Below are 15,146 nucleotides of genomic sequence, written 5' to 3' on the forward strand. Positions count from 1 at the left end.
TTATCATAACTTTATAATATTTACATTTAAAAGATATGTTAGAATTAATTTGTCATCATTACTTTTTAATTTCAAGAGCATCTCTTGCTATTCTTGGTTTTTGATTGTAAAAATCTTTTGTTCAGTCACTAAGTCATGTCCAGCTGTTTGCGACCCCATGGACTGCAGCACAGCAGGCTTCCTTGTCCTTCACTATCTCCCAGAGTTTGCTCAAACTCATTGAGTTGATGATGTGAGCCAACCATCCCATTCTCTGTCATCCCCTTCTCCTTCTGCCTTCAATCTTTCCCAGCATCGGGGTCTTTTCCAATGAGTCAGTTCTTCTTCGCATTAGGTGGCCAAAGTATTGAAGCTTCAGCTTCAGCATTAGTCCTTCCAATGAATATTCAGGATTGATTTCATTTAGGATTGACTGGCTTGATCTCCTTGCTGTCCAAGGGACTCTCAAAAGTCTTCTTTAGCACCACAGTTCGAAAGCATCAATTCTTTGGCACTCAGCCTTCCTTATGGTCCAACTCTCACATTGCACATAACTACTGGAAAAACCATAGCTTTGACTAGATGGAACTTTGTTGGCAAAGTAATGTCTCTGCTTTTTAATATGCCATCTAGGTTGGTCATAGCTTTTCTTCCAAGGAGCAAGTGTCTTAACTTCACAGCTGCAGTCACCATCTGCAGTGATTTTGGAGCCCAAGAAAATAAAGTCTGTCATTCTTTCCATTTTCTCCCCTTCTATTTTCCATGAACTGATGGGACTGGATGCCATGATCCTGAATGTTGAGTTTTAAGCCAGCTTTTTTCATTCTCTTCTTGCACCTTCATTAAGAGGTTCTTTAGTTTCTCCTTACTTTCTGCCATTAATGTGATATCACTTGCATATTTGAGGTTTTTGATATTACTCCTAGCAATTTTGATTCCAGCTTGTGCTTCATCCAGCCCAGTATTTCGCATGATGTACTCTGCATATAATTTAAATAAGCAGGGTGACAATATACAGCCTTAATATACTCCTTTCCAATTTTTAAACCAGTTCGTTATTCCATCTCCAGTACTAACTTTTGCTTCTTGGCCTGCATACAGATTTCTCGGGAATCAGGTAAGGTGGTCTGTTATTCCCATCTCTTTAAGAATTTTCCACAGTTTGTTGTGATCCACACAGTCAAAGGCTTCAGTGCAGTCACTGAAGCAGATGTTTTTCTGAAATTCCTTTCTCTATGAAAGGAATAGAAATCCCTTTCTCTGTGAAAGGAATAGAAATCCCTTTCTCTATGAAAAGAATAGAAATCCCTTTCTTGATGAAAGCAATTTCTGAATTGCTTTCTCTATGATCCAATGGATGTTGGCCATTTGATCTCTGGTTTCTCTCCCTTTTCTAAATCCAGCTTTTACATCTGAAAGTTCTCAGTTCATGTACTGCTGAAGCCTAGCTTGAAGGATTTTGAGCATAATTTTGCTGGAAGGTGAAATGAGCGCAACTGTGTGGTAGTTTGAACATTCTTTGGCATTGCCCTTCTTTGGGACTGGAATGAAGACTGACTTTTCCAGTCCTGTGGCCACTGCTGAATTTTCCAAATTTGCTGTCATATTGAATATAGCACTTTAATAGCATCATCTTTTAGGATTTAAAATAGCTCAGCTGGAATTCCATCACCTCTACTAGCTTTGTTCGTAGTGGTGCTTCCTAAGGCCCACTTGACTTCACGCTTCAGGAGGTCTAGCTCTAGGGGAGTGATCACACCATCAAGGTTACCCAGGTCATTTATCAACCTCTTTGTTGAGATATAATTCACATAGTATATAAATCACCACTTAAACTGCACAATTCAATAGACAGATATATTCACCATCACCACAGTCATTTTAGAATGTTTTCATCACCTCAAAAATAAACCTGTGGGACTTCCCCTGATGGTCTAGTGGCTAAGATGTCAAAATCCCATATGGGGGCCTGGGTTCCATCCTTGGTCAGGGAACTAGATCTCACACGCTGCAACTAAAGATCCCATGTGTTGTAGCTAAGACCTGGTGCAGCCAAATAAATGAATATTTTTAAAAGTTAAAAAAAATAAAATAAACTTTCTACCCTTTATCTGTAACTCTCTTTCTCACTGGCTCCCCTAGTCCTAAGTAACCACTAATTTACTTTCTGTCGCTATAGATTTTCCTATTCTTGACATTTCATGTTATAATGAAGTAATATCATATGTGGTCTTTTGTGACTGGTTTATTTTACTTGGATTGTTTTCAATGTCCATCCATATTGTGGCATGTATCAGCACTTAATTCCTTTTTATGGTTGAATAATACTTCATTGTAACATATATGTCTGGGTGTGCTCAGTCATGTCCAGCTCTTTGCAACCCATTGATTGTAGCCTCCCAAGCTCTTCTGTCCATGGGATTCTCTAGGCAAGAATGCTGGAGCGAGTTGCCATTTCCTCCTGCAGGGGATCTTCCTGACCCAGGGATCAAACTGGTATCTCCTGTGTCTCCTGCATTGGCAGGCAGATTCTTTTCCCACTGAGCCACCTGGGAAGCCCATAATTTATTTATCACATTTTATTCACCCATTAGTCAGTGGACATTTGGATTGTTTTCACCCAGTAGCTATTGTGAATAATGCTGCTATAAACATTCATGGACAAGTTTTTGTTTTACCACTTGTTTTCAATTCTTTTGGGTATATACCTAGGAGTGGAGTTGCTCATATGGTAATTCTGTTTAACTTACTGAGAAATCTCCAAACTGTTTTCGGTAGCAGCTGCACCATTTTACATTTCTACCAGTAATGTATGAGGGTTCCAATTTCTCTACATCCTGGCCAAGACTTATTATTTTCCATTGTTTTGTTTTGTTTTAAATTCTAGTCAGTCTAGTGGGCGTGAAGTGAAATCTCATTGTGGTTTTATTTGTGTTTCCCTGATGACTAATGATATTGAGCATCTTTTTCATGTGTTTCTTGGCCATTTGCACATCTTTGGAGAAATGTCTGTTTAAGATTTTTTTTTTTTTCTCACTTAAAAATTGGGTTATTTGGGGGCGGGGAGCTTCCCTGGTGGATCAGCAGTAAAGAATCCACCTGCAATGCAGCAAACTTGCAGGAGACACAGGTTCTATCCCTAGGTCAGGAAGATCCCCAGGAGAAGGAAATGGCAACCCACTCCAGTATTCTTGCCTGGGAAATCCCATGGACAGAGGAGCTTGGCAGGCTGCCATCCATGGGGTCCTGAAGTGTTGGACACAACTGAGCCCAGCACAATAAAACTTTATTTAAAAAAAACTGGGTTATTTGGAACCTGCAGATTTTAGCCCACACATGGCTGCCCCATATCACAGAAGTTCCCAGCTTCCTCTGCAGGTAGGCTGGTTGTGAGACTAACTCTCCCTCCAAGATGGACTGGGAAATGATTTATATGACTTCTAAGGATATTTCCTAGGAGAGACAGGTCCTTTTTTCTGCTTCTTCCTTTATCCTGCTGCTGTTCTCAGAGCTCTGTGGCTGGAGGTCCACCCTGGCTGGTGTGCATCCTGGGTGAGGGCAACTCTCTGGGGATGGTAGAGCATCCAGGGAGAGGAGTTTCCTGGAGCAGCCCTGCCAGAACAGCCCAGGGCTGTTTGCCTCCAGACCCGACCATGAGACAGATGAAAACATCAATTTGCCATTCTTATGTGAGGGTTCTTTGTTACAGCTGAACCTTAACCAAACCAGGACAGTAGCTATCTTTTTAAAAAATCAATTAATTAATTTTATTTTATTTTTGGCTGCATTGGGTCTTCATTGCTGCAAGAGGGCTTTCTCTAGTTGCGGTGCTCGGGCTTCTCACTGCGGTGGCTTCTCTTGCTGCAGAGCACATGCTCCAGTTGCTTGGGCTATAGTAGTTGCAGCTCCCAGGCTCTGGAGCACAGGTTCAACAGCTGTGGCTCATGGGTTTAGTTAGTCTGACACATGTGGGATCTTCCTGGCCCAGGGATTTAACCAATTGTCCCCTGTATTGGCAGGCAGGTTCTTATCCACTGTACCACCAGGGAAGTCCAGGACAGCTGTCTTGGAGGGAACTTCTTATGTAGTTACCTTGGGTAGCATTGCTCCAAGAACCACAGCTATTTGAAATTCTCAACTCTCCCTTCCTCGTGGTGACAGCCAAGCTCAGCTTCAGCCCACTCTCCTTTCCAAGTACCTCTGGAAATCTAACATGTGAAGATCCTTGCTCCCAACTAAACAAGCCCGGAGCTAATACCATCATCCAGGGGCTACGTCTTGTTTTTCTCCCCCATTTGTGCACTCCACCCCTACTCTCTCCCAAAGAGGTAGCCTGTTTTGAAATATGCTTTCCCTGTGAATATCCATAGATTCTAATTAAATAACTCAGGAAACAGGCCACCTTGTGTGTGGTGTAACTTGATTATTGCTAGAAAAATGAGTTTGGAATGCATAAGTTCCCTGCTAAGCTGACAAATTTAAAAAGCTTAATTTGAAAAACTAACCAAGTTCCACTCATAGCATTAGGGCGGAAAGTTGGATTTGGTCAAGCCTCAGCCTGAGCTCTCAGCCTGAGGACACAGATATTTGGACTTCCCAGGTATCTGGCCTTGTCTATATAATATCTTATATGCTCTCCACCTTTAAGTGGCCTGCAATTTTATGGGAAAAAAGAGCTCTAACGTATTTTAAAATATTAGGACTTCCCTCGTAGTCCAGTGGCTAGGACTCTGTGCTCCCAGCGCAGGGGGCCCAGAGTTCGATATCTACTCAGGGAACTAGATCCCACATGCCATAGCTAAAAAGATCTCGCATGCTTCAACGAAGAGCAAAGATCCCAAATGTCATCACTAAGACCTGATTCAGCCAAATAAATAAAAATAAATATTAAAAAAATATTAAACTCGTTGTGAACACTGTAAAAACAATCTGAGTTTTTGTATTACTGAGTTGAAAGTGCTCTATATTTCCCCAACTATTTTTTTATATTTCTGAATTTGGAACAACAGACTGGTTCCAAATCTGGAAAGGAGTACTTCAAGGCTGTATATTGTCACCCTGCTCATTTAACTTATATGCAGAGTAAGTACATCATGTGAAATGTCAGGCTGGATGAAGCACAAGCTGGAATCAAGATTACCGGGAGATATATCAATAACTTCAGATACGCAGATGACACCACCCTTATGGCAGAAAGCAAAGAACTAAAGAGCATATTGATGAAAGTGAAAGAGGAGAGTGAAAAATTTGGCTTAAAACTCAACATTCAGAAAACAAAGATCATGGCATCTGGTCCCATCACTTCATGGCAAATAGATGGAGAAACAGTGGAAACAGTGGCAGATTTTATTTTGGGGGGCTTCAAAATCACTGCAGATGGTGACTACAGCCATGAAATTAAAAGACGCTTGCTCCTTGGAAGAAAAGCTGTGACCAACCTAGACAGCATATTCAAAAGCAGAGACATTACTTTGCCAACAAAGGTTCATCTAGTCAAGGCTATGGTTTTTCCTGAGGTCATGTATGGATGTGAGAGTTGGCCTATAAAGAAAGCTGAACGCCAAAGAATTGATGCTTTTGAACTGTGGTGTTGGAGAAAACTCTTGAGAGCCCCTTGGACTGCAAGGAGGTCAAAGCAGTCCATTGTAAAGGAAAACAATCCTGAATATTCATTGGAAGGACTGATGCTGAAGCTGAAACTCCAATACTTTGGCCACCTGATGGGAAGAACAGATGCATTGAAAAAGACTCGGATGCTGGGAAAGATTGAAGGCAGGGGGGGAAGGTGATGACAGAGGATGAGATGGTTGGGTGATATCGCTGGTTTGATGGACATGAGTCTGAGACATGAGGCTCCGGGAGTTGGTGAGAGATAGGAAAGCCTGGCATGCTGCAGTCCATGGGGTGGCAAAGAGTCAGAGACGACTGAGTGACTGAACCGAACTGAACTGATTCTTGCACATGCGTTTTTCCAGTCAGACCTCTGTTATACTGAAGTTGGAAGTATTGCTTCTTCAAGAATGGCTAGCAACTCTTATGCAGCTTAAAAGCAGAAAATAATCCTGAATCCTGTTCAACAGATTCTTCAGATGAAATTCTCCCCAAAGCATCTCTCCTGTAAATGCCCTGAAAAGATGTGGCCAAGTATATATATGAAGTTGACTGGAATGCTACTTGTATGCATGAAGCAAGAAGGGGTTCTAACAGAGTGTTTTCCTGGAAGCTTGTGATGGTGTGTGGACGCAGGTTGTTAATGACTCGCTGACCTGATTTGCATCAGTGTAGCGCTGACTCAGAGATTAAGGCTGGAGGAGCTCTTTCCAAGATCAGCAGCCCAAGCTGGCCTGAGGTGATTATTGCAAATTCCCAGGGACTGTTATCACCTCCTGGGTTCAGAACCTAGCCTGACCTACACTCCTAGGGATGCACTGCAGTGATTGCTGGGCTTCATTAGGGAGCAGCATGGTTTCCCCGCATGCTTTAGTCCTCGGGGGGCGTTGAAAGGGAATCGAGAATTCTTTGTGCCAGTTGTCTAATCCTTGGGGTATCTGAAAAAGCAGAATGCACTTCTTAGATCAATATTTTCAAGGCTCATCTGATGTGAGACTCTGCCTGGGGCTGGAGGCTTGATTGTTTCCCTCTCTCCAGGGTGGGTATGAACTTGAACCCTTGAAATGAACAGCTAGCATCTTTTCCCCTTGGGAAATCTGTGTATATGTGTGATTATGATGGGGGAATACAGGGTAATGATACGTGCAAAGTTGAACTTGCAAAGTGGTGCTTGTTCCTTTACAACATGATTTTCTCAACTTTTTTTTTTTTAATTATCATCCCCATTGAACGAGCATTGTTAGACTTTTTTTTTCCTTAACTACCCCTCTCCCATGGAATTTTAATATTACAGATATGCTGTTGTTGTTCAGTAGTTAGTTCAGTTCAGTTCAGTTGCTCAGTTGTGTCCGACTCTGTGTAGCTAAGTTGTGTCTCTTTGTGACCCCTTTTGAGGACAGATGAAAGTGAAAGTCACTGAGCCGTGTCCAGCTCTTTGCGACTCCATGGACTATACAGTCCATGGAATTCTCCAGGCCAGAATACTGGAGTGGGTAGCCTTTTCCTTCTCCAGGGGATCTTCCCAACCCAGGGATTGAACCCAGGTCCCCCACATTGCAGGCAGATTCTTTCCTAGCTGAGATATCAGGGAAGCCCACCCTTTCCCCCCTTCCCTGACCTTGAGGATAGATGATCTGTCATAACTCGTGACTTTTTAAATGATGGCAGCATCCACCATAAAAAAGTGGGAAGATGGCCATCTAGCCAGTGTGTGAATTAGTGCATTTAAAGGGCTTTGCAAAGTGCAGGGTCTGTGGTGAGTGCTCAGAAAAATGAGAGCCCTTGCTGCTGTGGTCATTATGTTCAGGGTGGTCACAGTGGGATTTGTAACCCTCCCTCAGGCTGCTGTGGATTCTTTGGTACTTGAGGGCTGGTCAGAGGTCTAAGTCAGTTCCAGGCTGGAGCTTCTACCAGAGCCGACAGGGTTCATGGGGGAGCAACTGGGCTGGGAGGGGACTGCAGCAAGAGGACCCCCAGGACGCCCCATCGAAACATGGCCGCTGTTCCCAGGTGTATGCTCATGGTGCCAGGCAGGAGAGAGGGCCTAGTGGTGTTAGATCTCCTGATTTCTCAGAAATCGGGAATTTTGGAATTTTGGTTCTATATCTGCCTACGATGCAGGAGACCTGGGTTTCATTCCTGGTTCGGGAAGATCCCCTGGAGAAGTGAATGGCAACCCACTCCAGTATTCTTGCCTGGAAAATTCCATGGACAGAGAGGCCTGGGTGGCTATAGTCCATGCGGTGGCAAAGGGTCGGACATGACTAACTAACACGCAGAGCTATATTATGATTTTTAAGCACTGACTCAATTAGACATCAACAATGTTATATGGACCAAACAAAACAGATGAAACCAAGAAATGCTGACTTGTCCAGAGTTAGAAGCATAGCTGGGATTCCAATCCAAGTCCTCCAAACCCAGTGCTCCTTCCACTTAAAAGAGCCCTTCATCTATGCCTCACGACCCTCCCCACTCCAGCCCTCTTTGGAGCTCCTTCAAGGCCACTCCCACTGCCTGGGGAGGGGGCCCAAGTTGGGGCCTTCCAGTATTGGGACGAGGGTGTCTCGCTCCCCTCCCCAGCCGCCACCCACTTCCCAGAAGGGCTTGGATTCTCTCTCCAGATGAAGAAGGTCGGGACCTCGAGCCTTGCTCTTCAGGACCGGGGAGGCCTCGGGCTGGGAGGGCCGGGCCGGGCGGGAGATGGCAGGTCGGTGCCCCAGCGAGCGTGGGAACGCGGATTCACCGGGCGTGTCGTGGCGGGGAGGCGGACTCGGGGGATGGGAGGCGAATCCTCGGGCGGGGTGCGGATCCTCGTGAGGGGGTACGTCGGACGGTGGAGGAGGGGTGGACCCGGGAAGGGGGACGGACCCGCGGGGGGGGGGGGCGGGGGTGGACCCAAAGTGGGGAGGAAGACCCGCGGTGGGGGGGCAGGAGGACCCTCGCGGGGGAAATGAACCCGCGGCGGGGGAGGTGGGGACTGATCCTTGGTTGGGGGCGCCGGCCCGCGGGCGGGGGGAGAAGCGGACCCTCGGGGAGGGGCGGAAGAGGACCCGGCGGGGGTGGGGACAGACCCGCGGGCGGCGGGGAGAGGCGGACCCTCGGGACGGGGCCGGGCCGCGGCGGGGGGCCGGTGGGGAGTGGATCCTGGGTAGGCGGTCGGGCCCGCGGGGGGACGGACCCTCGCAGGGGGAGGAGGACACGCGGGGGGTGGGGACAGACCCGCGAACGAGGGGGAGAGGCAGACCCTCGGGAGGGGGAAGAGGACCCGCCGGGGTTGGGGACAGACCCGCGGGCGAGGGAAGAGGCGGACCCTCGGGAGAGGGCCGGGCCCACGGCGGGGCGGGCCCAGCCCTGCCCAGCCCCTCCCCGCCCGACTTCAGAGTCTAGGGATGAAACCGCCTGTTGTTCGCGCCCGCCCTGCTGACCCCGCCACCCTGGGCCCGGCTTTCCATTCGCCCGGGTCGCTGGTGGGAGGCAAGGAACGCCGGGGTTCAGGAGCCTGGCTCCCCGCCAAGGCTGCGGCCTTCGGCCCCGGGGCCACAAGGCGGCCGCGCCTGGGCGGCGGAGTGGGGGGGAGGACAGCGGTCCGGCGGCAGCTCGGCCATGGGCTCCCGCAGCTCCCACGCCGCCAGGATCCCCGACGTGGACAGCCTCCGGCAGGAGACCGGCTGTGAGTGCGGCGCGCCGCGTCCGGGGGCCCGGCGGGGTCCCGGGCGCCTCCGGTGGGGATCCCGGGGCCTGGAGAACCTAGGAGATCCCGGCAGCCCGGCTCGCTGCGGGGTGGGAGGCGCGTTCACCCAGGGGTCCCGGCTCCCGGCTTGCGGGCCCCCGAGTGGCCCCGGGCCGGCATTGAGGCGGACGGAGGTGGATGGAAGCCGTGGCTTTGGTCTCACGGATCTCCCGGGTCTCGTCACGCCCGCCCCCTCCCTGCCCTCTCGGCCCCTGGGAGCCCTCCTTTCAGCCAGCCCTCCGCCCCCCGCCCACCCCCTGCTGCCGCCGGGTGGACGGCGCGCGCCCCGGGATCCCGGCGCGTCCCCAGCGTCCACCTTACTCCCCTGACCCCCTTCTTTCCGCCCCTCCTCCCCGGCCCGCAGTCTCGCAGGCCAGTCTGCGCCGCCTCTACGACCGATTCAACGCTCTGGATAGGACCGGCAAGGGCTACCTGAGGTGAGCAGGAGCTGGCCTTCTGACCTCTCACCTCTGCTTTCTGACTCTGTCCCCTCCCTGGCCATCTCCTCTTTGAACTTTGTCTTTCCAGCCGCATGGATCTGCAGCAGATCGGGGCGCTGGCCGTGAACCCCCTGGGCGACCGCATTATAGACAGCTTCTTCCCAGACGGGTGAGCCTCCCGGGGTGGGAAGATGGAGGTGAGAGCTTGCCAGGGGAGGTCAGGACCAGAGGCAGAGGGATGGTCACGGTGAGCACTGCTTCTGCCCCATTGCCCACCTGCCCTCTCCCCTCCCAGGAGTCTGCGACTGGACTTTCCAGGCTTTGTCAGAGTCCTGGCTCATTTTCGACCTGTGGATGAAGAGGACGATGGAAACCGGGACCCCAAGGAACCCGAGCCCCTCAACAGCAGAATGAACAAACTTCGCTGTGAGTTTGTGCCCCCCTCCCCACAGTGAGACCCCAGATTTACCACGCCCCATGACAGGCCCCAGGTCCCTCCTACTCCCTTTGGGAGCTCCGCCCCCGCCCCGCCAACTCCCCTAAGATGAACTTTTGAGGGAAGAGAACCAGGGAAGACCCATCCTTTCCCTCCTCCACTTTCTTCCCAGTTGCCTTTCAGCTCTACGACTTGGATCGAGATGGAAAGATCTCCAGGCATGAGATGCTGCAGGTTGGAAGAACGCAGGGGCAAGAGATGTGACCCAGTTGTGGAAGATGGGGAGATGGTTTGTGGGTGGGAGATGCAGATGACTGGGGTCTTGGGTGGGCAATGGGAATGAGTGGTGTTGGAATGTGGGTTAGTTGGGAGATGGAATGGGGAACATTTTGGTATGAGGTTAGATATAGATCAGTGGCTGTCAATGTGGGGGTTGGGGGGGGGGAGGTTTTGCCCCCTGAATGATGTTGGCAGTATCTAAAAAGCATTTTTGGTTGTTGCGAATGAAGAAGGGGAAGGGGAAGAAGGGGAAGGGGCGGTGCTCCTGACACTTAGTAGGCAGAGGTCAGGAACTCTGCTGAACATTTTACAATACACAGGGTAGCCCTCTGCCCCCATGACAAGGGGTTATCTGGCCCCAAATGTCAATAGTGCTGAGACTGAGAAACACTGTGATGGAGTGGAGGATGGATTTGGGACTAATTGAAGGATGAGGTGGGGAAGAGGGTGGAAGATAGACGGAGGTTGGGTTAAGAACCCGCCTGCTAATACAAGAGACCCAAGAGATGTGGGTTCAAGCCCTGGGTTGGGAAGATCCCTGGTGAGGGCATGACAACCCAGTCCAGTTATTCTTGCCTGGAGAATCCCCTGGACAGAGGAGCCAGGTGGGCTACATTCAGTAGGGTCGCACAAAGTCAGACACGAGTAAAGCAACTTAGCATGCACGCAGTGAGCTTGCCGTATGTTGCTGAGGTGAACCTGGGATAGTGAAGGCCACATGGGGGGTTGGATGGAGAAGTGATGAGAATTATTGGGGGTTTGGTGGGAAGTGAGTGGAATGGGGTGAAAAGTGAAGGAGGAATGGATTGCAAAATTGGTACTAACAGTTGGGGTGATGTGGACAAGGTTTGGGGGTTGGTGCTCGTGGTCCTTGTGCCTCCTCTTTATGGCTGTCTCTGTCTCTTCCTCCAACATCCCAGGCACTCCGACTGATGGTTGGGGTACAGGTGACAGAAGAGCAGCTGGAGAGCATCGCCGACCGCACAGTGCAGGAAGCGGATGAAGATGGGGATGGAGCTGTGTCCTTCCTGGAGTTTGCCAAGGTTAGGGTGCCCTCAGGCCTGGGGAGCTGAGATCAGGAGTCCCTGGGACAGGTGGACGTGGGGGATGATGTTGGAAGGAGGAGGGCATAAAGAGAGGGGTCCCCAGGGAATCATGGGGCCTCGGGAATGGGAAAGGAGGTTGGAAGCATAGAGGTTTGGAATTCAAGCCTCTTGACTACCACCCATCTCGCCCTCCCCAGTCCTTAGAAAAGATGAACATCGAACAGAAAATGAGCATCCGGATTCTGAAGTGACCCCCGTTGTGCCTTTGGGTAGCTTACATGGACCGGTTCTGCTTGGGATTCATCCGGGGAGGCACAGCCCCAGTGAACTGTATTCTTACGTCTACACTGAGCTCTATTTAGGGCCAAGGAGAGAAAACCGGAAGGGTGTGTAATAACTTACCTGATCTCAGATCTGTGAATGGGCCAGAAATCTTGGCGGTTTTAAGTGACCAAAAACCTAAATCAAAGTTAAAGAGGAATTTTATGGGCTCATACATTGAAAAAGTATGAAAGTATCTTTAGAAAACTGGGAGTCTGGAAGTGTCTCAGGCACAGCTGGATCCAAGGGCTCAAAAGATGCTATTGGGACTCAGTTTTTCTCTGTTTCTCATCTGAGCTTTCTTTTGTATTGGATTCATTCTCAGGGGGGCTCTTTCCTTGTGGTGGAGGATGGTCACTAGCAGCTCCAGGCTTCCATCCTCCTAGCAGTGGGAAGAGATTTTCTTTTTTCAACAATTCCAAACAAAGAATGTCCTTAGCCCCACAGGAGCCTTGTCCCTTCTCCAGGGGAATGGAACTCCCTTTGGCCAGGACTGTGTCGTGTGCCAACCGCCAAAGCCAGGAAGTAAGGCCTGAGGACTCCAGATAGGGTAAGGGGTGGTTGCTTCAAGGAAAATGAAAGGCTTTTATCAGAAGGGGAAAAGATATTGGTCAAGCAAAACAAGAGATCTCCATTACTCTTGGGTTGACCAAGTGGAGGGATTCTTAAAGTCTGGTTTCTTAAATGGGTTTTCTCTGATCTCATAGGTATTTACCAGTGTGATGAGGATGGGTAGCTGGGGAAGAGGTGATGTAAAAATAATAAAGAAGACATCTTCCTAGAGTACGAGATAATTAAAAGGTTTGGGGAGTACTTCCTTTTTTTTCATAGTAAGATGTTCAAACATTGGCATTTCACAGAATAGAGTATAAAAGTCACATAAAATCTGGAGATCCTATGTCCGTCATGAAGCACTCTGGCTGTACATATAGGAGATGCCTGTATCCCTCCCCAAGCCTGTGCTGAAGTTGTCTTGTATCAGCGCATGGGAGGCAATTGTGCTTCGGTCTTCCTGACTCTGGCTTCAGTGATGTCAGACTTGGTGGCTTCAAACTGCTGTGTTGGGAGTCTTTACATCATAGACACTGGCAGATGCAACAGTCTGGGGCTTTTCTGCTTAGAAGAGCCTGTTGTTAAACATTTATTAGCATATCAGCTGCCTGGCATTAACCATTACTGTGTATGCCAATGACTTTTCCCCAGATTTATTGAGGTATAATTGGTGTACAAAAAACTACATATAATTAATGTATGCAGTTTGGTGAGTTTGGACATATGTATACTCTTGTATTACCATTACCACGATCAAGGTAATAAACATATCCATCATCTCCAAAAATTTCCTTGTGTCCCTGTGATTTTTATTTTTTTTTTTAAATGAGTGTAATGTGTACTAAGAACATTTACTATGAGACCTATCTGCTTAACACATGTTTTAGTGCACAATATTGTTTACTGTAGGTGCTACGTTGTATGGCAGATCTCTGGAAATTACTCAGCTTGGATTATTGTTCAGTCGTTAAGTTGCGTCCGACTCTCTGAGTGCAACTCTCTGACTGCAGTGTGCCAGGTTCCCCTATCCATCACTATCTCCGGGGCTTTCCTCAGATTCATTTTCATTAAGTTGGTGATGCTATCTAACCATCTCATCCTCTGCTGCCCTCTTCTCCTTTTGCCTTCAATCTTTCCCAGCATCAGGGTCTTTCCCAATGAGTCGGCTATTCGCATCAGGTGGCCAAAGTATTGGAGCTTCAGCATCAGTCCTTCCAATGAGTATTCAGAGTTGATTTCCTTTAGGATTGACTGGTTGGATCTTGCTATTCAAGGGACTCTCAAGAGTTTCCTTCATCACTGCAGTTTGAAAGCATGAATTCTTCGACACTAAGCCTTCTTTATTGTCCATCTCTCACATCTCTATATGACTACTGGAAAAACCATAGCTTTGACTATATGGACCTTTATTGGCAAAGTGATGGCTCTACTTTAATACACTGTCTAGGTTTGTCATAGCTTTCCTGGCGGGCTACAGTCTGTAGGGTTGCAAACAGTTGGACATGACTTAGCGACGAAACAACAACAATGTGTATACCACTTTATTTTTTTGCTTCTGAACCAAACTTGGTCTCATTTTATTGGCTCCAACAACACAGGGCAGGAAGACTGAGAGGACTGACTCAAAAGCATTGGTAACAAGTTTTGGTGATCCAGATAGGGCAGATCATGGCTTTTTGGCCTGCACCGATCCCCTAGGCTCCAGTTTGCTCTCGTGGGAGGAGTGTGGTGGCTTTGGGAGGTTCGAGTTAGGATGACTGACTAATCTCCAAGTACAGTCTGATGCGGTAGAATGGTGGTGGCCTCTGGACGAACTCAGAACCCCTCTGCCCAGCAACCTGGTACCCAGGTGTGGTGTGCACCCAGCATAGCCCCCATAGTCATCTGGACTCTGCCCCCTTGAGCTGGTTCCTCCCACTGTGGCATCTCTGGGGATCAGAGACTGAAACTCATGCGTGTCTATCTGCTGTCTCTGGCTGGTCTCCCATGCTGCTGGATGCCTGGGGACAGTGGGGATCCGTGGACCAGAGGGAGCCCAGCAGTCCTGCCTGCTGTCTTGCCAGCGGTCTGTCCTCTTGACCTCTGTACACGATGTCATGGCTGCACCAGAGCTTCTTACTGTCCTTGCTGACCTCCAGGGGTCAACAGTAGCATTCTCCATCATCACTTCCAGTTTAGTGAAGGAGCATGGGCAGCCCTGTGAGCCAAGAGGTGAGACCAAGAAAAACCCAGATCATGGGTACTCATGAAAAAACAGAATGAGTACACTCAGTCCAAGTTCAGGAAAAGGCACTAAAGACACCTGAGCATGAAAGGGTCCCAAGGGAGGCATGAGACCAGTGACCTGACTTCTTCCAGAAGTGGGCTGGGGAGACCAGTGAGCTGCTCTCAAAAAGCAGAGGATAAAAAGGCCCGGAGGCGAGGCCAGCTACTGGCTCCTGCCCTCCAACATCAACCAGTCAGCACGGGAACCTGGGCTAACCACCCACAGAGACTCTTGACTCTGATGAGTGCCCTCTGGCCCCCATTGAGGGACAGCAAGCCAAGGCAGCTAGGACCTAATCAGTGTGCCATATGTACACAAGAGGGACCTGGAAAAGAGAATGTGACACCCCCCAAAAGGGATGGAAATGCAAATCTCAGCTACTATCCTTGACAGCAAAAGGTTCAGAAAGATGAAGAATGTTGGGGTCAGGAGGCTCCTAAGCTGGCACTCCAACTGACCCTCAAGGAGTCCTGGCTGACTTTGG

General features: G+C 49.0%; 1 protein-coding gene across 1 annotated transcript; it reads left to right on the forward strand.

Moving 5' to 3' along the window:
- Positions 1-8,990: 8,990 nt before the first annotated feature.
- On the forward strand, positions 8,991-13,183 carry CHP2 (calcineurin like EF-hand protein 2). Its single transcript, XM_019988307.2, has 7 exons — positions 8,991-9,262; positions 9,687-9,759; positions 9,851-9,931; positions 10,058-10,188; positions 10,371-10,432; positions 11,398-11,520; positions 11,721-13,183. The coding sequence occupies exons 1-7, from the start codon at positions 9,196-9,198 to the stop codon at positions 11,772-11,774; spliced, it is 591 nt and encodes a 196-aa protein (XP_019843866.2). The 5' UTR covers positions 8,991-9,195; the 3' UTR covers positions 11,775-13,183.
- Positions 13,184-15,146: the final 1,963 nt, after the last annotated feature.

The sequence above is a fragment of the Bos indicus genome, chromosome 25 (assembly GCF_029378745.1).
Source record: "Bos indicus isolate NIAB-ARS_2022 breed Sahiwal x Tharparkar chromosome 25, NIAB-ARS_B.indTharparkar_mat_pri_1.0, whole genome shotgun sequence".
Classification (NCBI taxonomy): Eukaryota; Metazoa; Chordata; class Mammalia; order Artiodactyla; family Bovidae; genus Bos; species Bos indicus.